The 25,949-nt window shown below is 51.3% G+C and overlaps 1 protein-coding gene across 2 annotated transcripts in view; it reads right to left on the minus strand.

Annotated features, from left to right (window-relative positions):
• Positions 1–25,949, minus strand: part of Zc3h3 (zinc finger CCCH-type containing 3) — an 89,290-nt gene that overhangs the window by 25,719 nt on the left and 37,622 nt on the right. For both annotated transcript variants that reach the window (XM_010639255.3, XM_010639256.3), the window contains exon 5: positions 4,654–4,841. In XM_010639255.3, the coding sequence (XP_010637557.1) occupies positions 4,654–4,841 (188 nt within the window). The remainder of the gene's footprint in view (positions 1–4,653; positions 4,842–25,949) is intronic.

A 25,949-nucleotide genomic window follows, 5' to 3' on the forward strand; every position in this document is an offset into this window, starting at 1 on the left:
TTTTTTTTTTTTTTTTTTTTTTTTTTTGTGATAGCTAGAAATTGAACCTAGGGTCTCAACACATACATGCTAGGCAATGCTCTACTACTAAACTACATCCCTAGCACTTATTAATTCTATCTTTAAAAAAAATATATATATATTTTTTGGTACCAGGGATCGAACTCGGGACCTTGCACTTGTGAGGCAGACAGCGGAACCACTGCGCTAAATCTTGAAATAAGGTCTTACTAAGTTGCTCACAAGATAGCCTCAGACTCTTGATCACCTAGCCTCAGCTTCCCAAGTAGATGGAATCACAGGTATGTGCCACTGTGCCTAGCCAGCTACCTGCCTTTTAAAGGCACAAGCCAGCCCTGAGCTTTTAGGTCGAGTAGGGGAGGGCCTGCTCAAGCCTGCTTCCCCATGTTCCTCAAATACACACATGACCTTCCCAGACCAGGTTCAATTTCCTACACAGCAGCTGCTGAAATGAATATGGCGCCAAGAGGCAAAAGTGACATCACTCAGAAATTCTAAGGACCTGAGGTGATGACAAAGCTATCCAGGTTTAAAAAGGGATATTCCAGCTGGGTGTGGTGGCGCATGCCTGTAATCCCAGCACTCAGGAGGGTGAGGCAGGAGGGTGACTGTGAGTTCGAGAGGTCAGTCTCAACTACACAGTGAGACCCTTTCTCAAAATACCAAAAGGGGGAGGCGCTATTCCAAAGTGCTTGGCCTCACAGACCACACAGTCTCTGCCTCTCTGTGCATGGGTGTGAGTCTGGGCTGCTGCTCTAGGGAAACTCTCCTCAACCACTGTCCCCACAGTATCCGTCCCCATTTGCCCTTACTCCCCAGGCCCTGAAAGGCTCATGGCCTGTCCAGACTCTTAACTCCTTCCAGTCCCACAGACTGGAAGCTCAGACCTTCCTCCTTCAATATCTAGTAGCTCTGAGTTCAAAATACCCTCCCCAGGGAGGGCCAGGCAGTGCCACCACACACTGGCACCTCAGGGATACAGGATCCAACACAAGACCATCAGACGTGAACTGCCTATTGCATCAGGAGATACCATGAGCTTTGCTGGGCAAGCTGGGAAGCCAGACACTGTTCTACTGGAGTTCCTTGGGCCCCTCTGGCCAGCAGCTACCCCAATTCTGCCTCAGTGTCCTCAAGATAAAAAAAAAGCATCTCCAGGACTGAACAGTGAGATCTCTGTGGGAGGGAAGCACTCACTGTTGAGCAGCTGAACCTTGTGCCCCTAGCCAGGCATAGGTAGGGGCTGATAATGGTACCCCAGGGTAGGGATGGGGGACTGAGGGCACAAGCAGGGACATGGGAACGGGGTGGAGGGGTCAACAAGAGTGAAGGAAGAGTGACAAGCATCTAGGAGGGACAAGGAGAGCCTATGGCAGCTTCTGTTCTTACTGGGGACACCTGTCCACAGGGTGGCAGTGGAGCCCTGTCCAGGTGACATGGATGCACCCCTGCACCTGTCAACCTTCACTGCAAGTGACATGCAATTTGATAACCTGTCAACGAGCACTGGTTCCTGGGCTGTCACCCAGGCTGCCAGTGACACTGGCACCATCTGCTCTAGGTCAGGGACATACTAGCATCACGTGCTGCCTGTCAGGACCTGAGGAGGATGGTTTTCTCCTCTTTCCACTTTCTGCTTTTAAAAACATGCCAGCAAGGGGCTCACGGTGGGAGCTGTGACAAGGACTAGAGGCACCTTTCCAAATGCTTTGCAGTGCTAAAAATGCACATAAAGTAGCTGGCTTGGAAGCGGGGAGTGAGGTGCAAAGAGCTAGACAAATCAACCTATCAATCTGACCTCAGAGCACAAGGTGCTGCCTCTGCTGTGCTTCTGGAGAACTCACTTCCCGAGTGCTTCCCAAAATAAATGTGGCTCCTTCCAGCCCCACCTGCTTCATTGTGCTCCCATTTGTTCCCTGCCCAAGGACCACTTGGGGAAGACACTTTATCTCCTCATAAATCCAAGCCTCCTCCGCCCCTGGTTCTTGATCTGGACCACCTGGCAGCAGCATGTCCCTGCCCAGGGAGTCAGAGGAGGGGCCATCTCAGCTGAGAGCCCACTAGGCCCTGCCAGGGCATAGTACATCTTTCCCTGCCAAAGATGGCAGAGCCCCAGGGAGTGGCACCCAGGGGTGGGGCCTCAGTAGCCCAGTGGCTCTGGCTCTGAATTGTGCAGCTGATAGGGCCTCCCTCATGCGCCTATATGACCTTGTGGTCTAGAGACCAGACTCACACAGGAAGATATGGTAGCTGGTCAGTGGCAGGGCCACACCTACCTTACTCAGCTCTAGGGCCCTAGGGACTCAACTTAGAAAAAGCCCAGAACTAGCCCCACAACCATGGACCAGGGCAGGCAACTCTGCTGGTAGACTTGGAGCTCCTTCCTGACCACCACAGGAACTGTCAGGCTAGCAGGCTAAAGACACAAGTACCAGGCCAAAGGATGTGGGGAAGGATCCATGGCGATGCTTTGAGCAGCAGGTAGACCTGGGAGGGAGGGGCTTAAGTTTTGGAGCTGTTGCTGACTCTGTCCCCAAAGGTCTGGAGGAGCAGCCAAAAGAAGGGGTAGAGCTTCACTCCTCCCAAGGTAGGCTTCACTCCCTTATGGAAGTCAAAGTTCCGCTGACACTAGGATAGAAAATTTATTTCTTTAATTATAATCCATCTAAGTGGTCCAGTCAGCAGCAGCCCACAGCTGGGAGTAATCCACCTTCCTCAGAGCGAGGTAGGTCTACATGGGAGGTCTGGGTAGCTGGAGCCAGGTCCATTCGGCTCGTATACTGGCTTCCCTTGGCCACCACGCCCCCAGGAAGGCTCTGTACCTGACCACATGCCCCACATCTTCTCCCTACTGAAGGATCAAATCCTGGTTTGGCAGCAGTGAGGAGGCATCAGGATCCCTGCCACTCTCTCTAGGCAAATATATATAGCCGGGGCTAAGCAGAGGCAGGTTCCAATGGTTCCCCCTAAAGAGGTGTGAAGTACCTGAAGGGGCTGTGGATTGTCTCTCAGCCAGCTCCAGGTTAAGAGAGGGGATGAGGTGGGGGCTGGTGGGCAAGGGATGGATAATCCATAGTGTGATGGCACCAGGAGCTCTGAATCTCCCAGGTTCTGCCACATGTGCAAACAGGAAGAGAGATTCTGCAAAACTCAGCACTGGGCTCCAGGTGTCACAGTGCAAGGAGGCAGCTTCCCAAGGAGGAGTGACAGCCCAGCCTTCCCTGCTCACTTACAACTCACAAGAGCAGTCTGACTCTCTCCCACCACTCCCCAGGGCGATACACCAGTAAAGAGATCAAGTCCAAACTGCTGCCTGCCCTGTTGGCCTTGCATCTTTCACTCCATCTCCTGTGGACATGAGGGCATGTGAGGAGCTGGGGTAGTCGGCACAGACCCTCCCCACAGGCTCACTCAGCCCAGCATATACGGGCAGCAGGACCTAACCACAGAAGGAGGATAAAGGGGTGTGAGGACAGGACCTTTAGGGCAGTGGGGAGGAGCCACTGGCCTGGGGCCAGGAATCACTCGGGGAGTGGAGATGAAGTGGTCACTTCCAGGTAGGTGTGACTCGGGTCAGAAGTGACCAGAGTGGACACTGCAGATCATTGAGAGGGCCTGCCCCAAACCCAAAGCACCATCCCTTTAGGGCTCAGGAAGCCCAGTCACTGAGCCACTCCCTGTGCCCACTAACCCAGCTCTTCTCATGCCCTCATGCCCACTCACAGGGTGGGGCAAGAGAGACGACAGGCATAAGGGAACACAAGAGGCATGGATAGGGAAATGAGGTCCATGGGAGGGCAGAGCCCCATGCCAAGTGCTGCTCTTAGGAACCCCATACCCAGGACAACTTGCCTAAAAAATGGTCGTGTGGAAGTCCTGGGTCTCAGACAGGCCCTGGGATCGCAGCCAGGTTGGGCAGCTGGAGGGGCTGGCCTCCAGAGAGAGACATCTCCCTGACCTCTGAAGACCCTGCCTGGGGCACTGCACCTTACTCCAGAGGAGCCACTTCTTTTTCCAGCCCCTTTGGCAGGTGGATGTAGTGGCTGGGCCTCCTGCAATCCCACCATCAACTATAATCTTTTTTCCCCCCTATGGACAAGCAAAGGGATAAAATTCAACTGAAACCAAAATATTTTTCTAGTTAATTTGTACAATAAGCGCATCCAAGGCATTTCCTTCTCCTTGGCCTGTTTCCCCAGCTGCGCAGGCCTGTGGTGGCGGCAGCGAGTGCCTCTAGACACAGTTGTTGAGGCATCACCAATGTGATTAGGGCACCATGGTCTCAGGTGTTCACTTGCCCAGGCGTGTTTGCCATACCTGGCGCATCCTTTGTCCAGAAGCAAAACATAGGGAGCTGCTCAGCCAAGCGAGAGGTAGGCGCCATGTGGGCCTTTCCAGGGAATGATGGGCCGAAGGCCTCCCAGCACCCTCTCTGCGCTGGTTCCCTTGTTGACCTCAACAGGGATTGCTACCAAGGCTCTGTGTGTATCCAAGAGTAAAATCAATTCCCAGGCTGGGATATAGCTCACTGGCAAGCACTCACTTGACTCCCTGAAAGCCCCAGGCCCCAGACCTTGTCCCTTTGTCCCCTTCCTAAAGGAAAGCCTAGAGCCAAGCCCAGAGAAGCCTTACCCGAGCGGAGGAGGGCTCTGCTGCCCCCATCACCTAGCCGGCTGGATGTCTTGGAGAGCTTATTGGCTGACACCTTGTAGAGGACACCTCCGATACAGCGGTAGCCTTTGCTCCGCCACCGAGGGGAGCCAACTGGTACTTTGCCACCCCCAGTGACAACTGGACGCAGGCGGTTCACCACCAGGGACCTGCAGAGACAAAAACATGCCCATCAAACATGGTCCAGGATAAGCACCAGATGCAGAACCCACTCCCTGGGATATAAAGTAGCCAGGGTAACCACTGGCTATCAGTACAGCCACCAGGAGAGCTGTTTCCTGCCCTCTTACAGAGACACCAAAGAATGTGACATGAAGTCCCAGAAGGAGGCGTCATCCAAACCAGCTAGGAACTCATGTGCTTACAAAGGGGCCCACTGGGAAGGGACAGTCTCCCTAAACATTCACCTTTCCTTTGGACACAATCAGCCTGGACTAGTGCTGTCAGTGCCCTCCCAGGGATGGCTCTCTTGGACTGCAGGGGCATGATGTGCCCTGGGCACAGCTAAAGTGGGAAGTAAAGGCAGCTAACCTGGGCCTGGCACAAGCCAGGATCCTCTCTCTGGATCCTCCAAGTGTGTCCCTTTTGGCCTTTACACTCCTGCAGCCCACCCAGGCCTAGTACCAGTAACCCTAGTTCCTCCGGTAGTTGGATGGCCAATGCAATACACAGGTACCCCCAGATCTGGGCTGCCCAGCAACAGTAGAGGCTCACTTGTTGACACTCTCCCTTGGCTGGAGAGTGTACCTACCGCACTGCCCATCAGAGCCAGCCCTGCCACCCAGGGCAAGCCACCCAGAAAGGGGGTTTGGGGGAGAGCACCCCTGCTTATGGGGTCAGCTGCTCTACCCAGCACTCAGTACCACAGTCCCTCTGGGCTTTCCTTGGTCTCCACCTCCAAGTTGGGGTAACTCTCACCAGCCAGTGGCCTCTGAGGGCCCATTAGTGAGATGATGCGAGCAGAGTGAGCTGGTCACTCAGGGGACTAAAGCTGCGGCGTAAGTACAAACAGCAGCAGGGCAGCCACAGAAGGCACTTAACCCAGTTTTCCTTAATTAAAATTCAAGCTCACAAACACCAATCATAGAGGGAAAGAGTCCTGCCAAGGGGCCAGCTATGGTGAGCTGTCTGCCTTTGCCCCACCTACTGTACCCTCCAGCAGCCCTTATGGAACATCCTGCTGGCCCCAAGCCTTTCAGGGAAACTCAGTCAGGCTCAGGGCTCCAGGCTTTTATCTGGCCTTGGAACCTGCCCTGTACTCTCAGTTTGCACTGAGACCAGGTTAGAGTGTGAGGAGGGGCCAGGCTATGAGAGGTATTCTTTAGTACCAGCCCCTCAGAACCTTGTCAGTCCTGTAGCCACAGAGATGGTCTGGATACTCCATGAGAGCTAAGGCCAAGGCACAAGAGATACTCACTTGACCCCAAATCAGTCAGGAAGGAGGATCAGGGAAGGAGCACTTCAGCTCACTTGTTCTGAGGCCAATAGGCTCCTGGGTCTGCCCCAGCCTGACAGCCAGAGCCTGCCCTCAGGGCAACTTCCCTGTGCATCCAGTGTGGGCTAGGGCAGTGCCAGGAGGTGAAATGGCTATGAGGCTCTGCCTATACCCCAAGCAGACCTTGCTCTTACAACATCCATCCCAAAGTGCCCCACCTCTGCTCACAGCACAGCTGAGTCAGTCCTTACTGGAGTGCTTATTCCCAGCCTCCTGGAAGCAGTGTCAGACTGGTATCCAACTGCTGTCCTGGGCCTAACCCTGAAAGAGCTCACGTGGGTGTGGGTGTGGGTGTGGGTGTGTGTGTGTGTGTGTGTGTGTGTGTGTGTGTGCGCGCGGTCTGTCTAAGGATCTTCTCTGAGACTTCCTCCAAAGGTGCCCTGGGGGCTGATAAATGCATCAAAGGGGTGCACCTCCATGGTGCAACAACAACAAAGCAGGGGGTTAAAGCAATGTGACGTGGTCATGGGGCAACAGACTCTCCTACTAGAACTGCAGAGAGTACCTCCACTTCCGTGAAGTTTCCACCCATGAAGCCTGTAGCCCTTGTATGTGTACTTGAGGGCTCTGGCTGGAGCTACCAAAGGATCCAGAAGCCAGCTAGGGCTCAGGCCAAGGCCAGAAAGCATAACCACTGCCTATACTTGCAGGTGGAGAAGCCAGCTTCATTAAAGACTGATTTCTACAACTGCTCTATAGAGTTGGAAGGCTCCTGTTATACTTCTTCCTCAGAAAGTCTTGGTTATAACGGGCCAGAAATTTGGCTCAGTGGTTCTGCTGCCTGCCTCCCAAGCACAAGGTCCTGAGTTCGATCCCCCATTAAAACAACAAAAAAAAGAAAGTCTCGATTATGCCACATGTTTATTCTATTGATGATCATGAACTATCAATTTGGTTCCTTTTCCCTTCCTAAAACACTCACAGAATTTTAATAGCAGATATGGGACATCTGTGGCTCTACTTAAACAGGAAGTATGGCAGTCCCTCTGCTGATATCCCAGCTATGCATACACACATGCCTATGGACCCTAGGGCTGGGGGGGCAGCCTCAGGGCCTCCAGGGAATGGGGGCAGGCACTGCCCATTGCTTCCCTTACCCAGGAGCCTGGAAGATTTGTGCAGCTTCCACATTTGGAATGCTGACATGGTAGAGAACTTGAGGAGTTCTGGCCAGAAACTCCAGGCCTGATCAGGTAAGGGAAAGGGCCCGTCTTGGCACCCACCTGTCTACCTTCCCTTGCCACCCCCTGCTGGGCCCTGCTGGCTTTGGAACTTGAAGCAGGAGGGCACCAGGTAGGGCCCTGTAGCATTTTGCTGCCATGGGTGTCACAGCACTCCAGTAAATTGTTACCCTAATGGAGAGGACAGCCTTTGGAAACGAACTGTACAGTGAAGAGGGGATAAAATTAATGAGATAATAGTGGGGCCAAGGACCCTGCATGCGCCTGCCCTCACGGCATGGCTCTGTAATTCCTTTTCTGCAACGGGAGCCACAGATCTAAAGGCTTCTCCCATCCGTCCGGCAGGTCCATGCCGCCAGGAAATTTCATTAACGCTGGAAAATAGGAAAGGTATTAAGCGTGGATAATGAAGGCCAGGGAGGGAACAGTGCCTTAAGATAGTCTTCTTTCTCGCCTTTGTAATGGGAGGCATGAACTTTCCCTTCAAATCCATTTCTAATCCATTTGAAATACTACAGCAAATTATCTTTCCTTCAGCCCGAAAGCGGCCAGCCAATTTACTCCGAATAGAAGTGACAATGCCCCAGGATTTATCACCATAACCTTGACTATACCAGGGTGAGGCCGGGCCTCCCCTCTTCCCCTGGGGGGGCACAAAGGATGGGTGGGGGGAGATAACATTTTAAATGAGAAGCAGTGGTGATGGGGAGAAAGATGGACATACCACAAAAGTAGGTTCATTAAAAAAAAAAAAAAAAAAAAAAACAAAAAAAAAAAAAAAAAAAAAAAAAAAAGGCTGTGCATCCACTACCTTGGTAGCAGCAGAAACTTCCAGGTCAGAGATTGTCCAGAGGGGCAGCAGAAGTACTCACATAGTTCAGTTTGCCTCTTCCCTACTTTTGAGGGGTCTGGGTATGTCAGGGGGAGGCTGTCTCTGAAGCACTTATGTTTTCCTGAAATCCCCAGGGTTGCATAGTGCAGGTCTGCCACACTGGCTGGGCACGCAAGTGCCAAACTCCCCACACCCTCTAAGGCCACCGTGGTCTGGGCCACCACTGCTAACTGGCTTGCACTGGAATTTAAAAGCTGACTCTAGACACTATGATCTGCCCTTCCCTGAGGGTGCTGCCGGGGTAAAGTCAGTACAGACCCAACATATGGGCCATGTTGAGATGCAAACTATTGGTAGGATCTCATGTGAAGCTGCACTCTCCCAGCCCCACCACATACACCTTACACTTACACACACAACCACCACCACCAGGCTGTGCCTCTTGGCCATAAGAGTACCTGTGCAGATAAGCACTCCAGTATGTATACCATGCACTCACATAACGGCAAACACTGCCTGTCCCTGAGTAGAGGCCTCAGCACTTGTATCACCAGCAGCAGCAGCCCACAGCTCCACAGGTGGATATCTGACAGAAGAGGGATCCTCCTGCAGGTCGCCCACAAGCCCTTCTGCAAATACAGTCCTCCAGGAAGATGAGCCCTCTGCACCTAAGAAGTCTGCTGCCATTCTTGGCCCTGTGATTTCTCCTTGTATGAGACCTGGCCACAGGACAGACCCAAAAGGGTTACATACCCCTCTCCTGGAGAGGACACACAAGGACACACATTCAGGACACACAAGGCAGGGCACAATCAGATGAGACCTGAGTGGCCTAGCCACGGGAGAACTGTCAAACTCGAAAGCTGTGTCCTGGGACTGCTAGGTTAAATGTCACTTTTGAACAAACACCACACGAGGTCAGCTAGATGCAGCTCCTTTGAGGACAAGTCTGGGTCTACAAGCAGGCCCAGAAGCAGAGACTAGAGACTGAATAAGTCTGTCACAGAGGACAGAGGCAGGTCACTCAGCACCTGGAACAAGGAAGGGAGTGCATTACCAGAGCAGAGGACCATGGGTCTCTTGAGAGGCAGACTTGGGATCTCAAGCTCATTTCCTTCCCAAGCACAAGGCAATACAGAGTACAGCAGAGAGGGAGATCTGCCCCTCCCAGGAGCCCCCGGGACCCTTCTGTACCTCTGACTCCTGCTTTGGGTCTTTCTATTATTACCCATCACACTCAAATCTTATCTGCTAAAAAAAGAAACAAACAAAACCCTTTGCTTGTTCTCCTTCCCTCCCTGCCAAATTCTGGGTCTACACTCGATGTCCACACATAGCCCATCCAAGACCCTTTTCCCTCACAGGCTCCCTATCTGGGACCCTACATCTGACTCTGGCTGAGGGCCTCTCACACAGAGGCCTCGCTGCCCCACTCCAGGCAAGGCCACCAGTGGCCTCTGTTGACATTTGGGGACCAACCTGGTCTCTCTGACAAGCAAGCTGGGGGTCCCTTCAACCACCATGGGTCTAGAACTGCACATTAAAGCAAGTCTTCCCAAACCCTGCAGGAGGTCCTCTTGGTCTCATGATGACCATGTCATAAGGCTCTGTGAGCTGGGCTGGGAAGTTTCAGATCATGGAAAGCATTGCATCCCTTCCTGGTACACATATGTTCATAGAGGCCTATGCACACCTGTCCCTCTGTCTAGCAACCTGAGCATGTCTGAGCCCAAGTTCAGATGACATATCATCAGGGAATCCTTCCCTATTCCAGACCAGATGGGCCCCTTCTGGCCTAGGCATCACAGGGCTCCCAGAGAACAGTGTCATGTCTGTTGGATGCATGGTTTTGTGTACCTTTATAAATCTGTGCTAAGGAACACATACGAGGTGTGGAGCAGGACCCGGGAAGGGCCTTGTGTTGTGCCCTGGTTCTTCCAGGACCTCTTGGGACATGCAGGAATTAGGGGAAGGCCTGGTCAATTACAGATAGCAACAGTGGGAGATGGCATTAGAGCAGTGGGGCAGCTATAGGCAGGAACAGTGGGAGTGGCGTGAGAACTACTGTTCTCTTCTCCGTAATACCCTCCCTTCCTTGCACCAGGTGCTGAGTGACCTGTTTCTGCCCTTTGTACAAGACTTGTTCAGCACCTAGTCCCTGCCTCTGGGCCTGTCTTATAAACCCAGTCCTGACCTCAAAGGAGCTGCACACAGCTGACCGCAGGTGGTGTTTGTTCAAAGGTGCCACTGAACCTGGCAATCACAATTTTGCTCAGGAGAATGGGCAGTAAGCTAAGCCAGCAAGAAACATAGCCAGACAGCATGGGCTAAGAACCAATGGAGCCAAGAGGCTGGGTGCATTCCTGTGATCCCAGCATTTGAGAAGCTAAGGCAGGAAGATCAAGGGTTATATGCCAACTGAGCTACACAGTTCAGGCCAGCCTAGACTATATACCAAGATCCAGCCTCAAAGAAAAGGGAGGAGTAGAGCTAGAGAGGGAGGCAGGAGTCAAAGGATGCACAAGGGACCAAGATTAACTCAGACCCTCAGGAGCAGGGTAGTTACCCTAACATGTCTGGCTATGCATGGGGCAGTGCATGGGCTGTGGAACCAGCTGCCCTCAGGCCAGGCTACCCTAGGTGGTGGTGGCTGAGAAAGAGATGGGCAGGCCAACTGGGAGCAGAGAAAACAACCAGGGAAGCATTTTTCAGGAAATGGAGCATGGTTTTTGAAGCTCGGAGCTAAGTGAACGGGAGTGCGCAGTCAGCAGAAGAGGCAGCTCGCACTGCGAATCCCCAAGTAGGTCAGGCGGAGCCGCCGTGACAGGCATTAAACTGCTTAGTGGGGCTTTCCACCGGAAACACTGCCCCCGCCGGGGCTGCTTGGCTTAGGAGGGCAAGTGTGCATGTGCTAGTGTGTGTGAATGTGTACACAAGCACGCAGATCAGCTCCCAACCTCCCTTGTCTATGTTATGCTAGCCTCATCCAGAGGCTTCTCTACCTGCCTGGATGACCTCTCACCTCAATAGGCCAAGCCAGGTCACCTGGGGCAGTTCACAATGTCCTGGGTCAGGCAGTGCATAGGCACGCAGGGGCAACCAAGCAGTCATCCTGCCTCTGAAACTCAAAAACTGTGTGCCCAGAAACACAGGCCTGCCCCTAGATCACTGAGGTTGAAACTTGATAACCTGGTGGACACACTAGCCTCACGAAGGTTGTGGACTCCTGATTTTAAAAACCCTAGTCTACCCAAATAATTAGCTCCCTCAAGTCCAGCCCTCCATGCCCCAAACTCCTACACCAAACCCTCAGTGACACAGCCAACTTGGAGAGTGGGCCCAGGAGCCCCAAGGTAGCAGGTGCTGCTCCTTGGCCACAGTACCATGATGGATGGCAGTCCAATTTCCAGATGCACTCCACTGAACCATACTACCTACCCTGCAGCCCACGTGGAGGGGCTAGCTGTCAGATCAGTAAGCCTCCAGGCCTCACTGATACACAAGTCAGCAGCTTACCACTGTTAGAGGTCACAATGAGGGTAAAGATAAAGAAGTGAGGTTTTGACCATGTGTACAGCATTGCATGTGGAGAGCAGGGCAATCCCTGGCCCTAGGCAGGCAAGGTAGAAGAGGGTGCTGGTGGGTAGTTGTGCTGGAATGGAGGTGGGATGAGCTCCCCAAGGCTCCCAGGTTGACCCAGGGATAGGGTGGCCTGGCAGGGCTCTGCTGATCACCTAAGGACTTTGTCAGGCCACTGCTCCTTCCTGAGGGACCGTGCCCTGCCCCATATCTCCCTAGTAAGGAATAACATAGTTAAGGGGCACCCCTCACCAGCCCAAGCAGAGTGGTGGTGGGTAATACTAATTGCACGGCCTACAAATGTGCTGCTCCATTATGAGGGGCTGGGACTATTTTATGTATTTTATGTGCTCACATCTATTCAATTGGTATTTCGATCAATGGATGCATTACAAGCTTTCCCTTTAAGAGCCTAATAAACAACAAGATGGAAAGTAAAATTCTCCATAAAAATGACACTTTTAAAAATCCATTTCAGCTCAGGCTATTGGTGTTCTGTATGTCAGCTGCAAAAAAACAGGTATTACTGGGTCTTAATGGCCCCACTCCAGAGTGCAGAGTTCAGCTAGATGGGCAGAGGGGCTGGGGCCTGGCGGTACAGCTACCCTTGGTGAGTTAGGCTGGTGTGAGCCCCAGGCAGTGTTCTAAATCCTCTACACCTGGTACAACCCAGGATTCCCAACTGCTGGCCCAGAACATTCTTGGCCCATGATGGCTTGTGAGGGGCAGGGTTGGGCTTTCAGGTATCTGGGCACACTGCTGTATAAGAAGACTCACAGTGACACTCCTCCCCCAACCCATGGACGGATCCATCCCACAAGTCTAGCTGGCTCCCCAGGGAGGTGGTGACCCAGGCAAATCTTATGTAGCCAGAAAGCCTAACCAAGATAGGCATCCACACAAACATCAGAGAATGGCCCACAAGGCTCAACAGTACGAGTTTGTTAGATTTAGCAATATGAACAGGTAGCTGATTATGAAGTAAAGACACATGTACATCAATAGCCTTTCAAGACAACAGTAAAACCAGGTGGAACACACAAGCCACGAAAACTCTCACAAAAGCCACAGCAGGTGTCTGGCCACATGTGGAGCACAGTGTTGCTCCTACTGCACTGAGAGCAGGAGGCAGTTATGGTAAGGCAGGGTCACCTAGGACCTTGTACAAAAGGGTAAAATGGTAAGAATAAAATCCAGCTTTTGTTAACTGAAGGATGGTTGGTAGGGAAGGATGAAAATATGGCCCAGTGTTCCTAAAGTTCACTTAGAAATGCAAACATTCAGGAACAACTAAGAAGATAGATGTGTCCACAGTAAGGATGGGGAGGCGAGAGACAAGCCCTAGCATCCAGTCACCTGGCTGACAGCTAATGATCCTGCACTTCGGTGTTTCAAGGGGGCTCATCTCAATGAACTTACTTCCTTAAGAGGGAAAAAAGAATCTTGATTCATCTCCACCTCTAGTCACAAGCAAAAATTAAGAAGGGTCACAAAGCTTTGGGAGAAAAACATGACTTGGGTAGGCAAATGTTTCTTAAACAGAGTAGAAAAAAGACACTACTTTTAAAAAGATGCCCTAGGATGTGTGAAGCTCTGGGTTCAATCCCCAAGACAAAGAAAGGAGTTGAGGGAAGTGGGTGCAAGCACTAGAATGCAAGTGAGAAACGTAACATAAAAAGTTCCAACAAATCAATAAAAAAGGCACAAAAAAGAAAAAGACACAAAAAGGCCCTCCACAAAAGAGCACAGCATGGAGCAGTAAGTATAAGAAAAGACATTCCACATCATTTACTCAGCAGGACATGCAAATTAAGACCTTGATGAGATGCCACCACACCTACCAGCATGGCTTCAACTGGAAAGAAGGCCCAGGGAGAAGTGGCTGGAATGGTGGAACAACTGTAATATGTTATGCTGCAGCTGACTGCAGGCTTGGGAGGCCACCATGGGAAACATGCTGATCTCACTTACTAATAAAGCTCAGTGCCCGTTCCCCTTCCAAAGCAGCAACTCCACAGAAACAAGGGTCCCTCAATACCCAGAGACACACCTACAGGCTGAGAGCACCTTTGTGCATAGCCACCAAGACAAGAAGTAATCCAGATGCCTGTCAACAGCCAAAACAGACAATCCATGGTGAACCCTGGAGAGTGATGGCTGGGAGAAAGGAGCCCCTGCCACACAGCCCTGTGAATGACCTCAGGATCCAAAGTGTGCCGGCCAGCTCGGCCTGCTCCACCAGAATACCACAGACTACACAGCCCCAACACACCAGAACATGTTTCCTCATGAGACTGAGAGTCCTGGACCAAGGTGCTAATAGCTTGGTTTCTGGTAGTCTCTCTTTCTGACCTGCCTTCTGGCTCTTCTCATGGGGCCTTTTCGCATATGTATCCCTTGTCTCTTTCTCTTCTTATAAGGGCTCTGGTCAAAGTGCATTAGAGCCAAACCCATATGACCCTATTTAACCCTATCCACTCCTTAAAGACCTCACATCCAAATCCAGTCACACTGGGGGGTTAGGGCTTTAACTTGTAGAATTTGGAACACAATCCAGTCCCTAGCAAGTGGTAAACAAAGGAACTGGATGCTACAGAACCTGTCACTCACTTTAAGAGACCAGAGCCAGGTGCCTATGAGGAAAACATGCAGGAGGACCAAGGGTTTCTGTATTGCATGGTCTTGGTACACAGAGGGTTGTTTGGAGCAAATCAATGTGTGAAATCTAAGGGACTGACAGACTTCAGTGCCCCCCAAAATAAAAGCTTCTGCTATAAATCCTCATACACTGAAAGGCAAAACTGAAGTTAAGGAAAATGATAAAGGGTCTGAAGATTGTAAGGGTCCCACAAATCTGTGAGAAACAGGCAAGCCAGAGACAAATGAACAGTAAGGGTAACCAAGGTTGAACCTGACAAAGACTATAAACCAAACTAAAATAAGCTAGACTACACCTGCCTCTATTCAGGTGTTTAATTGTCTGGTGAGAGCAGCTGACACAGAAGGGACAGGGACTGAGGCCAGCCAGACACTTGCATGGCTGTCTTGACCACTGGGTCTATACAGTGGCCCAGTCAGTACCCAACATGCCTTGGAATGAGCCAGTGTCACCCTGATGAATGTGTCTCTAGGATAGACCATAGGGACAAAAAAGTCAGCAGTTTCAAGATCAGACCCACCATGGAGCCCAGTGCTGTTCAAGTTGTAGCTGCCTAACAGCCAGGTGTTCCTCCTCTGACGGGGTCTCAGTGAAGACAGCAGAGAAGGGTGGTGCTGGGTCTGGAATGAGTGAGGGGAATACAGTACATTCTGCTTTGCTACTTCCCTTGATGACATATAGAAGCCATTGTAGCACCTGCCAGGTGACATATAGGGGCCATTCTAGCACCTGACAGGCACAGGGCAAGCAGGATTAAGGATGGAAGGGCTGAGCCACACAGCCAACCTCCCTTGCAGCTCAGACACCTGAGCCATGTGCAACCTGGTCATCCAATTGCTGCCACTGCAGGTGAATGAGGACCCACAGGCCCAGGCACCCCTCCAGCTCCCTGACCAACCTCAATGTAGACCCTGACCCATGGAGTTCCTGCCCCACCCAGGCCCATCCTTACCAACCCCAGTATGGAGTAGAGGAGCAGGCCATAATTTATGGCCCCTGCCTATGCTTTATGGCTTTCTTAATTCGGCTCCTGCTACTATTAATGTAGTTAATGTTGAGATTATATCTATTTTCTGGCGTCAGGCGGTGATTTATTCAAGCCATTTTTCCGGTGGAGGCTCCCACGCTGTTAAATCAAGCGCCTTGCCAATTAAGTGCTGACTTGGGAAGTGGACGCAATCTTAACAGACATCCCACCACAAATTACACCAGGGGCTGCTGGCTCTGAGGAGTGGGCGGGCAGCCATAGGCACCGTGCTGACTTGGGAAAAGCTAGCCAAACACCAGGCCTGGCCAGCAGTGGCTCAGCAGGAGCTGGAGCCCCTGCCAACCACTGCTGGGTCCTCAGGTCTGTCCCTGATATACAGAGATCTCTCTCTTAGACTGCAGTGTCAACCCACACAACATTTCCAATGAAACTCAGACCCCTAGGCTCCTCAGTCAGGTCCCAGGCATGCATGCCTTGGCAGACACAAGGTTTAGGGGAGCATGTTGTGGAAGGCAGAAGCCTCCAGAGCTAGGGGTATGCAGCCCCCTGCAGGTATGAGGACAGACTGCACCACCACCCAGGGCCTGTACCCTGTGGGCTGGGGAGAAGAAAGAGTCACTAAAAATCTCATCTCTGAAAACATGCAGAGCAATACAAGGGAGGCAAGAACAGATGGAAGGTACAGAGAAGAGTGGAGGGACATGCCAAGGGAAGGACCTCACCACCATTCCCTAAAGGTCCAGTGCCCTTCTGAGTGCTTCAGCACCCTCTGGAATCTTGTTCCCTCCTTCCTAGTACCATTATCACTCAAGCCACCAGCCCTGGGCACCCCACCACCCATCATGGCACAGTGGGACCTAGGGTAAGCCCACCTGGGCCAAGTGAACAATGGTCACAGAGCTCTTTGGCTATGATCCTGGGTGACATTACAGATATCATGAGTCCTGTCCTCAGCAGTGCTGTTCTCCCCAGGACCTGGAACAAGGCTGCCTCACCCACCAGCCACTAAAGAGGTTTGAGATAAGATCAGCTGTAGAGCTGATATATGCTACGAGTTAGGCATGATATTGATCGTTTGAATAATACTTTACTACTGCCTCTAAAACCAGGGTAAAAGTGGTATTTAAAACGGTATTTAATAGTGTAAGGCACCCAAGTGGTGCTGAATGACAAGAATATCATGTCTCTTGGCATCAAGGTGGAGCCTCTTGTATTTTCTGCTCTGTTTTCAGGACCAGCTACCCCTCCACACACATGGTGCTCCTAGTACCAACTGCAGTCACACACAGGCCTGCTGCTGGCCAGGTGGTGCCAAGGACCTGGCATGCAGACTCTCCTAGGCTGAGGGCAATTATCCAGGGATTCCATGGAAGAAACCTAACAGGACCTTCTGACAGGCCACTCTCCCACTCTGTCATCAAACTCACTGTGAGGCACATCTCCGAATTTCTACACTCAAAGGGGCATGGAGGGAGGCCACAGGTGGCATGCAGGGAATCTGTTCCTCTAATGGGCAGCCCTTGGCTTACTCCTGCCTAGTAGCATGCCCCCAAGAACATTTCCTCTCATCTGTCCACAGGGCCAGGGCACTATGGTGTGGCGTGACACAGGGAGAGAATATATAAGAGATCCCGCTAGGCAAAGAGTGAGGGCACAGAGGGCCTGCTACAGAGTAACAACACATCTGCAGAGCAGAAGTAGGGACAGAGAGAATAGAAACAAGGAAAAGACACAGACATACATGGAACAGATGGGCAGGACAAAGAGCACCAAGCGAGGAGACACAACACACATAAGAGCCCACAAGGCAAGGAGGGGTCAGCAGAAGATAAGAGCCCGGAGCAGGGAGCAGGTACAGGCACTGACTTCAATAGACTTGCTGTCCCTGCCACCTCAGGTGCCCTCCTTGCCAGCTCACCTACCTACAGAGCTCTATGGGTGGCCACAGTAAGATCAGGGAGCAGGCCTTTCCCTGAGATAGAACAGGTAGGGTCTGTACCTGCCCTGCCTACCCACCTTCCTACTCACAGGGCCATTTCATAGCCAAAACCCTAACCCCATCTGTTGGGCTAATCCTTGCCCCTGACCTGCCTCTCCCTCTGCATCCCTCTAGTGGTCTTAACAAAGACACACCAGCCTTGCCATCACCCCCCACGTGCCACTGAGGAAGCTATGGCACAAATAGGATGCTGGAGGAAGCCAACTATCATGGGGGTCTGTGTGAGACCCCTGTGAAGGACAAGATTCAGCCCTACCCCTCTAGATAGCTATGCAGCCTTGGGAGGCAGCTAAGATCAGCTCAGGCTATGCCTAATCTGGAAACACAGCGGGCCCTGCCTCCCCCGAGCACTCTCAGTCCGGAACGTACTTGTCCTGGCCACTGGGCCATCCTGGGCAAAGAAACATACCTGGACCCAGAAGCCCCTGCCAGCTCCCTCCCCTGACACCAGGGTGGGTCTTAGGGAAAACTTTAACTTGTCCTTAACACCTGCATGGGTGTCCCATGGTGAGCATGTGAGCATGCTCTGTTTGTCTGTTAGTGCTGATGCCCAAGAGGCTGAGCCCTAGAATACAGGGATCCCTTCTTAAGGGTCTGAATCTGAGCCCAGCTCTGCTCTACCTGTCAGCCAGGGTGGGTTTCAAGACCTTCAAAAAAGCTGCCCTCCTTATTCTGGACAAAGTTCGAGAGGATAGCGGTGACTCTCAGGGTCAGCTGATGCTCCAGTGAGACTGGCTCCCCTCCCAATACATCTCTGAACGGCAGAGGAAGGGCATGGGGTTCAGGCTACCCACAGAGCACAGACAGTAGGCATCCAGTTCAGGAAGACACCGACTCAGTCCTGCGGCCCCAGCACTACCGAGGGCCTGAGCTGAAAGGCCTGCCTGCCTCAAACAGACATAAATAAATAAATAACCAAGGTGTGCTTTGAAATGACTTCCAAATTAAGAGTTGCATCCATGCTGTCAAGCCCCTGCTAGCAGCTTCTGTGGCACCTTCCATGCAAAAACGTATCTCAGCCCATTTATTAGAATGATGAAGGCAAAGGGATCTAAAAATTGCACTCCTTCCTTAATGAGCAGCCGAAGGGATCGGTAAGCATAATTTCAGAGGCCAGTAATATTTTATATAATCGCCGAGTGGTTTAAATTGAAAACCCCCAACTGAATCAATATTTACTGCATTGAAACGAAATGAATAGTAATAAGTCACTAAGTTCCCTGTCCTGTTTCATAAAATAAAAAATTATAAAAATGAGCACAGGCGCAGGGAGGCCATCACATTAACTTTTACAGCACTTGGGGAGCCGTAACCGCCTGTTCTCATAAAATAAAATTCTAAAAAACCTACCAGAGGAGACCTTCCTGAGCACCACGTGGGGAAACTTGGGGGCTGGGGCAAGGTGGGTAGAGGGGTTCTGGAGGCATCCAGTGGAGTCCTCCCTGAGCTAGTGAGGGCCCCAAGATCTCTGCTTGTAGGCTAACCATGCCTGGTGCCTCCCTAGATCCCTCACACAGAGGAGACTGCAGTCTGCTGACACTCCTGCTTTAATTTCTTTACCTGTTTTCTCAAGTTCCAGAGTATCAGAATGAAACAACAGCCCTGGCATTAGGGACAGAAGGTAGACAGGACAGACATGTTCAACCAGTTCTGTGTCCCTGACCAGGCTAGAAAGGGACATGTGAGTGGGCTGAAACCAGAAACCCAATGTCCCCTAAAGTACAAGCATGGGACCCCACTACACATAAAGCAGGAGCTTGAGGCCCCCAAGCAGGCCACAGAGAACTAGGGTGGTTAGGGTTAAGGGATCAATAGCACAGGCAGAGAGCAGAACACTGTCAGCTGCATCAGGGGCCCAAAGGCTGTGAAGGTGTGTATGTGTTGCTCTGTGCTCAACACAGAGCAGAAGCTAAGGGTAGAGCTGCGGCTGTGGACAGACACACAGGGGACAGCAGCTACAGGAACATAAGCCCCCATGTCCACAGTGGGACCTGTGCACAGGAAAGAACTGGGGTACTCCCAGAGGATGACCCAGCAAGGGAAAGAGGCAGATCTAAAAATCTATATGCATTCCCGCAGCTCAAGAAGAAAAAGAAAAACCACCATTTCAAAACAAGCACAAAACATGTAAATATATCTTTCACCAAGGAAGAGAACAAATGGCCTTGAAGTAGCTTGTGAATGTGTTCAACAACACTGGTCACCAGGGGACACAGTAAGATACTGACACACACCCACAGTGTGAGAATTAAAAAGATGACGATACCAAACATAATGAGAACGGGAAGAGTGCACTGCTTTGGGACAAGGATGGGTGGTTTCATGTAAAGTTCCCCACAAGCTAGCAATCCTACACCAAAGGGAATGAACATGTCAGTGTATCCAGTGCTCTGTGATTCATATGTGTCCCAGCATGGAAACAGTTTGGATGTCCACTGAAGAGGGCTAACACACCAACATGGAACAAGCTGGGCTGTTCCTTGGCAACAAGTACCCTACAGATCCACAATAGGACAGGAGCACGAATCAAGCCCATAGTTGGTGAGAGAGGTTAGAGACAGTCATATGTGTTGTTCTAGAAGCAAGCAAACAAACTAAATGCAAAAGGTCAGATGGGGCTTCTAAGAGGCTAGGACACCTAGAAGAAGGGGCAAGAGAGACTCACCACTGGCAACAGGAATGCACAGGTGCAAGCATTTGTCCAGACTCACAGACTGGGATACTAAGATTTCTACATCTCATCAAACGTAAATTTTATCTAAAGAACAATGAACAAGGGCCAGGGTTGTAGCTCAGTGGCACACTGCTTGCCTGGCAAGAGTGAAGCCCCAAGTTTGATCTCTGGTATTGGGAAAACAAACAAGCAAACAATGAATAAATGTGGAACCTTAGTTGGTAGGCTCACTTTCCACAGCATCAGTTTGTGCTAATGAACACAGAGACTGAGGAGCAACTGAACACACAGACATAGGAGGTCCCCTATGTGAGCAATGGCAGTCACACGGCTCCCTCCTTCTGACTTGCAGAGGCATGGCTAGACCACAGCACTGTTGCTGTATGACCTGTGACCACAGTGGTCTGTCCTGTACACTACAGAGAACTGGCTAGAGCTGCCACACTAAACTGGGCCAGAATACTGCAGAAAGTGGATGACTCCTGGGCCAGAGAAAACGAAGTACAAGTGAACACCCTGTGTCACAGAAAGTAAGGCAGTACCCAGGAATGACAGAAGGACCATAGCCACCCTGAGGGGTTCCCAAGGCCAAGAACAGGACTAAGGATCAAGATAAGTAGTAAGAACAGATTATTACCTCTGGATCAGACTAAGAAGCCTGGGCCCACACCACTATAAAGAAATAAAACATACACAAGGCAAGGGGAACTGCATATAGTTAAGATCTACCTTACAACACCGAGGACTACAAAAATCACAGAAGGATCTAAAACACTGGGTGTAAGTTCAATAAGGAGCAGGATGCTGGCCAGTCCTCATGTATCCCCACCAATCACTCAGAGCAGTTCCACCACAAGAGTTGGACCAAGACAGCTGGCCTACCACAACCAGACCTACTCAGCAGCTCTAAGGCCATACACTTGTTATCTGAGGCCAGCCCCTCTCTTTCAAGATCCAACTTTATCTGCACTGGCACTTGCCTGGCCTCTTCGCAGGCTCCTTGGGTCTCCCACAGCAAGGCGTGCTATGTCTTCTACCATGGCAGCTCCAACTGTGCCTGTGACATCTTACACACTGGCTGGTGCCTCAGCTGCAGAAAGGCCCCAAGGGACATTCCTGCTGCATCTCTCAGCCTAGGGACAGTGACCTGATTGAGACTATAGTTTCCAGACAGGCAGAAAGGGGCCAGAGATAGGGCAGGCCCTCAGTAAGGACAAACAAGTAAATGACCAAAGGGGCAAGGTAGAAGCCACCTGAGCCAGGGCCAGGCCAATAGGCTGCTTCCCACCTGCGCCCTGGGCAGCAAAGTGTTGACCACTCATGGCCTGCCCAGAATGCCACCTGAGACCCAGGAAGAAAGGTCAGGCACCAGCCTTGGCCTGCTGTTAGGCTCTGAGTGGAGCTACCACACTCACAAGAGCCAGACAAGAACATGAAGGGCCAACCCACGTTGACAACCTTCTCTTTGATGATCCCATCAAGGGCCTGTCCCACCACACCCAGAGTTAGGGCCCCTAGTTCATCTGAAGAACCTGCAGACCCTGTAGGACATCTTTGTACTACATGAAAAGGGAGAAATGGAGCTGGGGTACACTGGGTAGAAAGACAGGGCACCAGCAACCCTGCCTATTCTGCATCCCAGGAAGCTTCACAGCCAGGGCTGCTCCCAGCACACAAAGCATCCCCTCAGGACTGTAGGATAGCTTCCTATGCTTGACCCGCCATGCTCGTGACTTGATTTCCCCAGGTGCTGCACCCACACAGCAAATAGCCAAGCAGTAGTATCCCAGCCCTGGAAAACAGGTGTCATGCAGGGAATCCGGCAGTGACATGGAGGCACACACCCATGATCCCACATAGCCGGCCCCAAGCAAGTCCAGCCAGGAAAGCCCTGCCCAGCAGAGCAAGCACTCTGGGTACAAGAGTAGAGACCCAGGCCAGGCCACCCCTCCCATCACCGGGAAGCAAGACAGTCTCATTGCCTCCATGGCAATGCTTTCTGGATTGGGCCCTGCAGATTGGACTTGTAGCAGGCACTCTGGATGACACCAATGCCCATGCTCAACACAGAAAACGAAAAGGTTCTTACCTTCCAGATGGATATTCCTGTTTTTAACAGAATCAATTCAAAACTCTGCTACTCTCATTAAGCAAACCAGAAATGTCAATCCCATGTTTATATTTGTTTGTTTGTTTTTCTTCTAGTACCAAGGATTGAACCCAGGATCTCTGCACTGAACTACATCCCCAACCATTTTTTAAAAATCTTTTTTGAGACAGGGTATCACTAGGTTGCTACATTTCCCAGGCTGGGCTCAAACTTGTGATCTTCCTAGCTCAGCTTCCCAGAGTACTCAGATCTAGACATGTGCCACACATAATTCTCAATCATTTTCACAGACACACAGCAATGTCCTTGGTCTGGGGCTCCTCCTGGTTTGAGCTATTCACAAGTAGTGCCATCACAAGGCCCCAAGCCACTAGGCAGAGCTGCAGGGGCTGGAGAAAGACAGTACAGGTGATGGCAGGGCTCTGATACACACTCTCTGGCCTTCTGGGCAAAGGTTCCAACATCTGAGAGAAGGGTGAAAGGTTCCTTGGAGCTGCACACAGTATCACAGCCCCAGTGTCTCTGAGACTTCTGATTTCCAGGACCATGAGAGACAACAGTCAGTGGCACTTTATTATGGCAGCCCTGGCAGCCCAGTTGACTAAGACAGTCCCCACACCAGAGACTGGACAAGAGGCAGAGCAGGGCGGAACTGGCACCTGCTCATTAAGGAGATGTGCAGAGGGAAGAAGCATAGGAACCAAGACCACTGCAGGAGGGATGCCTCCCATGCCAGGCTGAATTCTCTTTAATGAGACGTCACTTTGGAGAAGTGTTCTGGAGCCTTTCAAAATCTCACCCTAAACCTCATCAAACTGCACAGAGATTACTTAAGATTTACCACACAGACACAAAATAAAATAAAATAAAATAAGGCAGCCCAGCAAGCGGCAGCCCTGTGACAGGACCATTTGTAGTTGGGATGGAAAAGCCTCCTGATTCATCTGCTTAAGCACAGCGGCTTCTGTTTATTTCGCACTTTCATGTCAAATGAATTTGAAAAGAGAAAAAAGTGACAGGCAGTTTAAGGATATAAGTCACATTTCAGCTTCAGTTCAGATTAATGAACTTGCTGGGAGTTGGCGAGGGCACAGGCAAATCCACAAATCTTAAAACAGAACAACAACAAAAAAATTAACTCCTTATTCAACATGAGCCTAGGCCCTGGAAAGAGGCTCTTCCAGGACCCTCGACTGACCTTCTGCCCTTGCACTCTGGAACCCAGGCCGACATTCTGGTTCTGGGCTGGCCTCCCTGGTATTAGCAGTATACGCAGCCATGGGAAGGTAGAAAGGGTACAAAGCAGCCTGTGCACTGACTCCTTCCACTTCTCCAAGAACAAGACAGGCAACACATGTAAGGGAGTAACCAGCCAGAAAAGGGCAGCACACAGTCAACATTGCTGTTAGCCAATGCCCAGCACCTAAGCAGCCCTAGGACCAGAACAGACACAACACTGTATATCCCACTCCTCCAGGCAAAGTCCTACCCCAGAATGGCTGCAGTCCCTCCACGCTCTGTCTTACTGCTCCTGGTCTCTATGTACTTACCTGCCCAGGGCAGCTGTCTGCTGCAGCTTGACTGACACACTCCTCCTCAAGGACTCTGGCTGGCTGCACTCAAAAGACCCAAGCTCTGCTCTGTGGACACCTGGCCTTCTGTTTGAACAGGGACAAGCACTGGCAAGCTGAGAAAATCTGACCACCAGCTGGCTTCCTGCATCCCTGTCCTTCCACATCCATTCCAAGAGCACCAGGGCCAGGAAAGAGATGCCCATCTCCCACTCTAGCCTGAGAGTGAAATCACCTCATGGGGCAGAAAAGGATGGCAGCCAATGGCAGACGTCTCACTATCACAGTCTCAAGCCACAGTGCTGCCTGTGGTCTCTGGGAAAGAGAACATTCTGGCACTTCCCAGAAGGGGAACAAGACAATCACCCTGTGCTTTCTCCCCAAAACAGAAAAAGCACTAAAAGTCCAGGCTGCCAAGGCCCTCCCTAGCAGAGCAACGAGTGGTACAGAGGGGATCTGAGGGCTCTGCAGGGATGGCCAGGTACAGGACCAGAGTATGAATGCTGCCATGTAGCAGTGAATGACAGGAAGGGAGAGGTGCAGAAGGGAGCCTAGGACAGGACAAGGAAGGCTGCCACAGAGACAGGAGAGGAACTGCAGGGGACCTGCCCATACTCACACAGACTGTACTATCATTTCTCTTCAGCCTCCATGATTCCAGGCTCCTCATCAGGTTCAAGCCTGGTAGCCTTCCCCAAGAAAGGCAGGGACATGCCAAGGCCACCTGGCTATTTGGTGGGGCTTTACTGAACAGAGCATGACAATGGTCCCTGCTCAGGATTTGGCCAACTGGCTGCTCTCTATGCAGTAGCCTCAGAGGCTTTAGGCCCAGCTTGGACTCCAATAGCATTCTGGCCACTCAGCTGCCCATGGCTTCTGTGTTTACCACCTGCTCTCCTCTCTCTGCCACCTTAGAGAGAACAGATTCTGTTTCAAGGGCAGATCAGAAAACTGAGGCTCTGAATGGAAAGACATGCCCCAGGCACCACCTGGCACCACAGCAGGCACCACCCTTGAAGGACAGGGAGATCAGAGAGAATAGCCTGGCTAACCTGGCTGCTTCCTGCCTTATGGACAGCACACAAAGGCCTGCAACACGCGGGCTGACAGGTCCTCTTCAGCATCAGCCCTCAGGACTACACTGGCCACTTGTCTCCTCTGTAACTACCTCAACCCACTAGGCCCTGGGCACTGAACCTTTCAGGCCCTCCTGGGTAGGCACAGATGGTGCCCAACCTGGGATGTCCTTCCCTTAGAGGCTGGAGGGAGAGGCACATTAGGTCCCTCAGGCCTACCTCAGGCCCCCAGCCGGGCTCTGCGAGAGGAGGGACATCAGGCCAGATGCCAACTACAGGAAGGGGAGGTTCTTAGGAGCTGAGAATCAATAAATCTGAACCTCATTCATGATGATCTGGGGCTCTTATTAAGTAAATTAATTTAAGTTAATTTAGCTCGATCATGACTCCCGATCACAGTGATTTAGTGAAGGGGAAATTGCATTAGGAAAGGCCATGCTCACCAGATAGAGGAACGGAAGAAAATTAGATCCACTTAGCAATGTGAATTAATATGGAAATAGCAGGTGTAAATTTAACCTTATCGAGAGAGTAAAAATTATCTTCATAAATTTGTAGAAATAGCCCCCAAGATGCTTATAAATCTATTTAAAACAAAAATATTACCAAAAGTGCAGTAAAATTAATTTAAAATATACTTCTAGCTATTGCCTTCAGAACAGTCAGCAACAGGGCCAACCCTAGCATGGCCTGAGGTGAGAGAAGAGGCGGTAGGCCTCAGACAGATGAGCTGGGTGGGCTCACCTGCCACAGGCCCCAGGGTCAGGATGTGCTCTGTCTACACAGTCTGATAAGAGCCCCTGAAGCTATCTTAGGCCTGCAATTGTCTGGGTAGCAGCAGAAGCAATGGCCAGGCAGCCACCATACACAGGTGGCAGACCCCTGGAAATGCCATATGGCCTGGCAAACTTGCCCTGTGATCTGTGGCCCTCATGGCTCCCCTAGGAACAAGCTCTAGCACTGCCCAATTCTCACCTACCCAGAGAGCTGTCACCCCTGCCCAGACCTAGAGGTGGGACACCACTGCCTTAGTAAAGGAAGAGACCTTTGGACCCAGCCTCCTAGAACACAGAGCTTGGGCCACCTCCATCAG

Source organism: Fukomys damarensis, unplaced genomic scaffold (genome assembly GCF_012274545.1).
Source record: "Fukomys damarensis isolate Sample0158 unplaced genomic scaffold, DMR_v1.0_HiC HiC_scaffold_5, whole genome shotgun sequence".
NCBI lineage: Eukaryota > Metazoa > Chordata > Mammalia > Rodentia > Bathyergidae > Fukomys > Fukomys damarensis.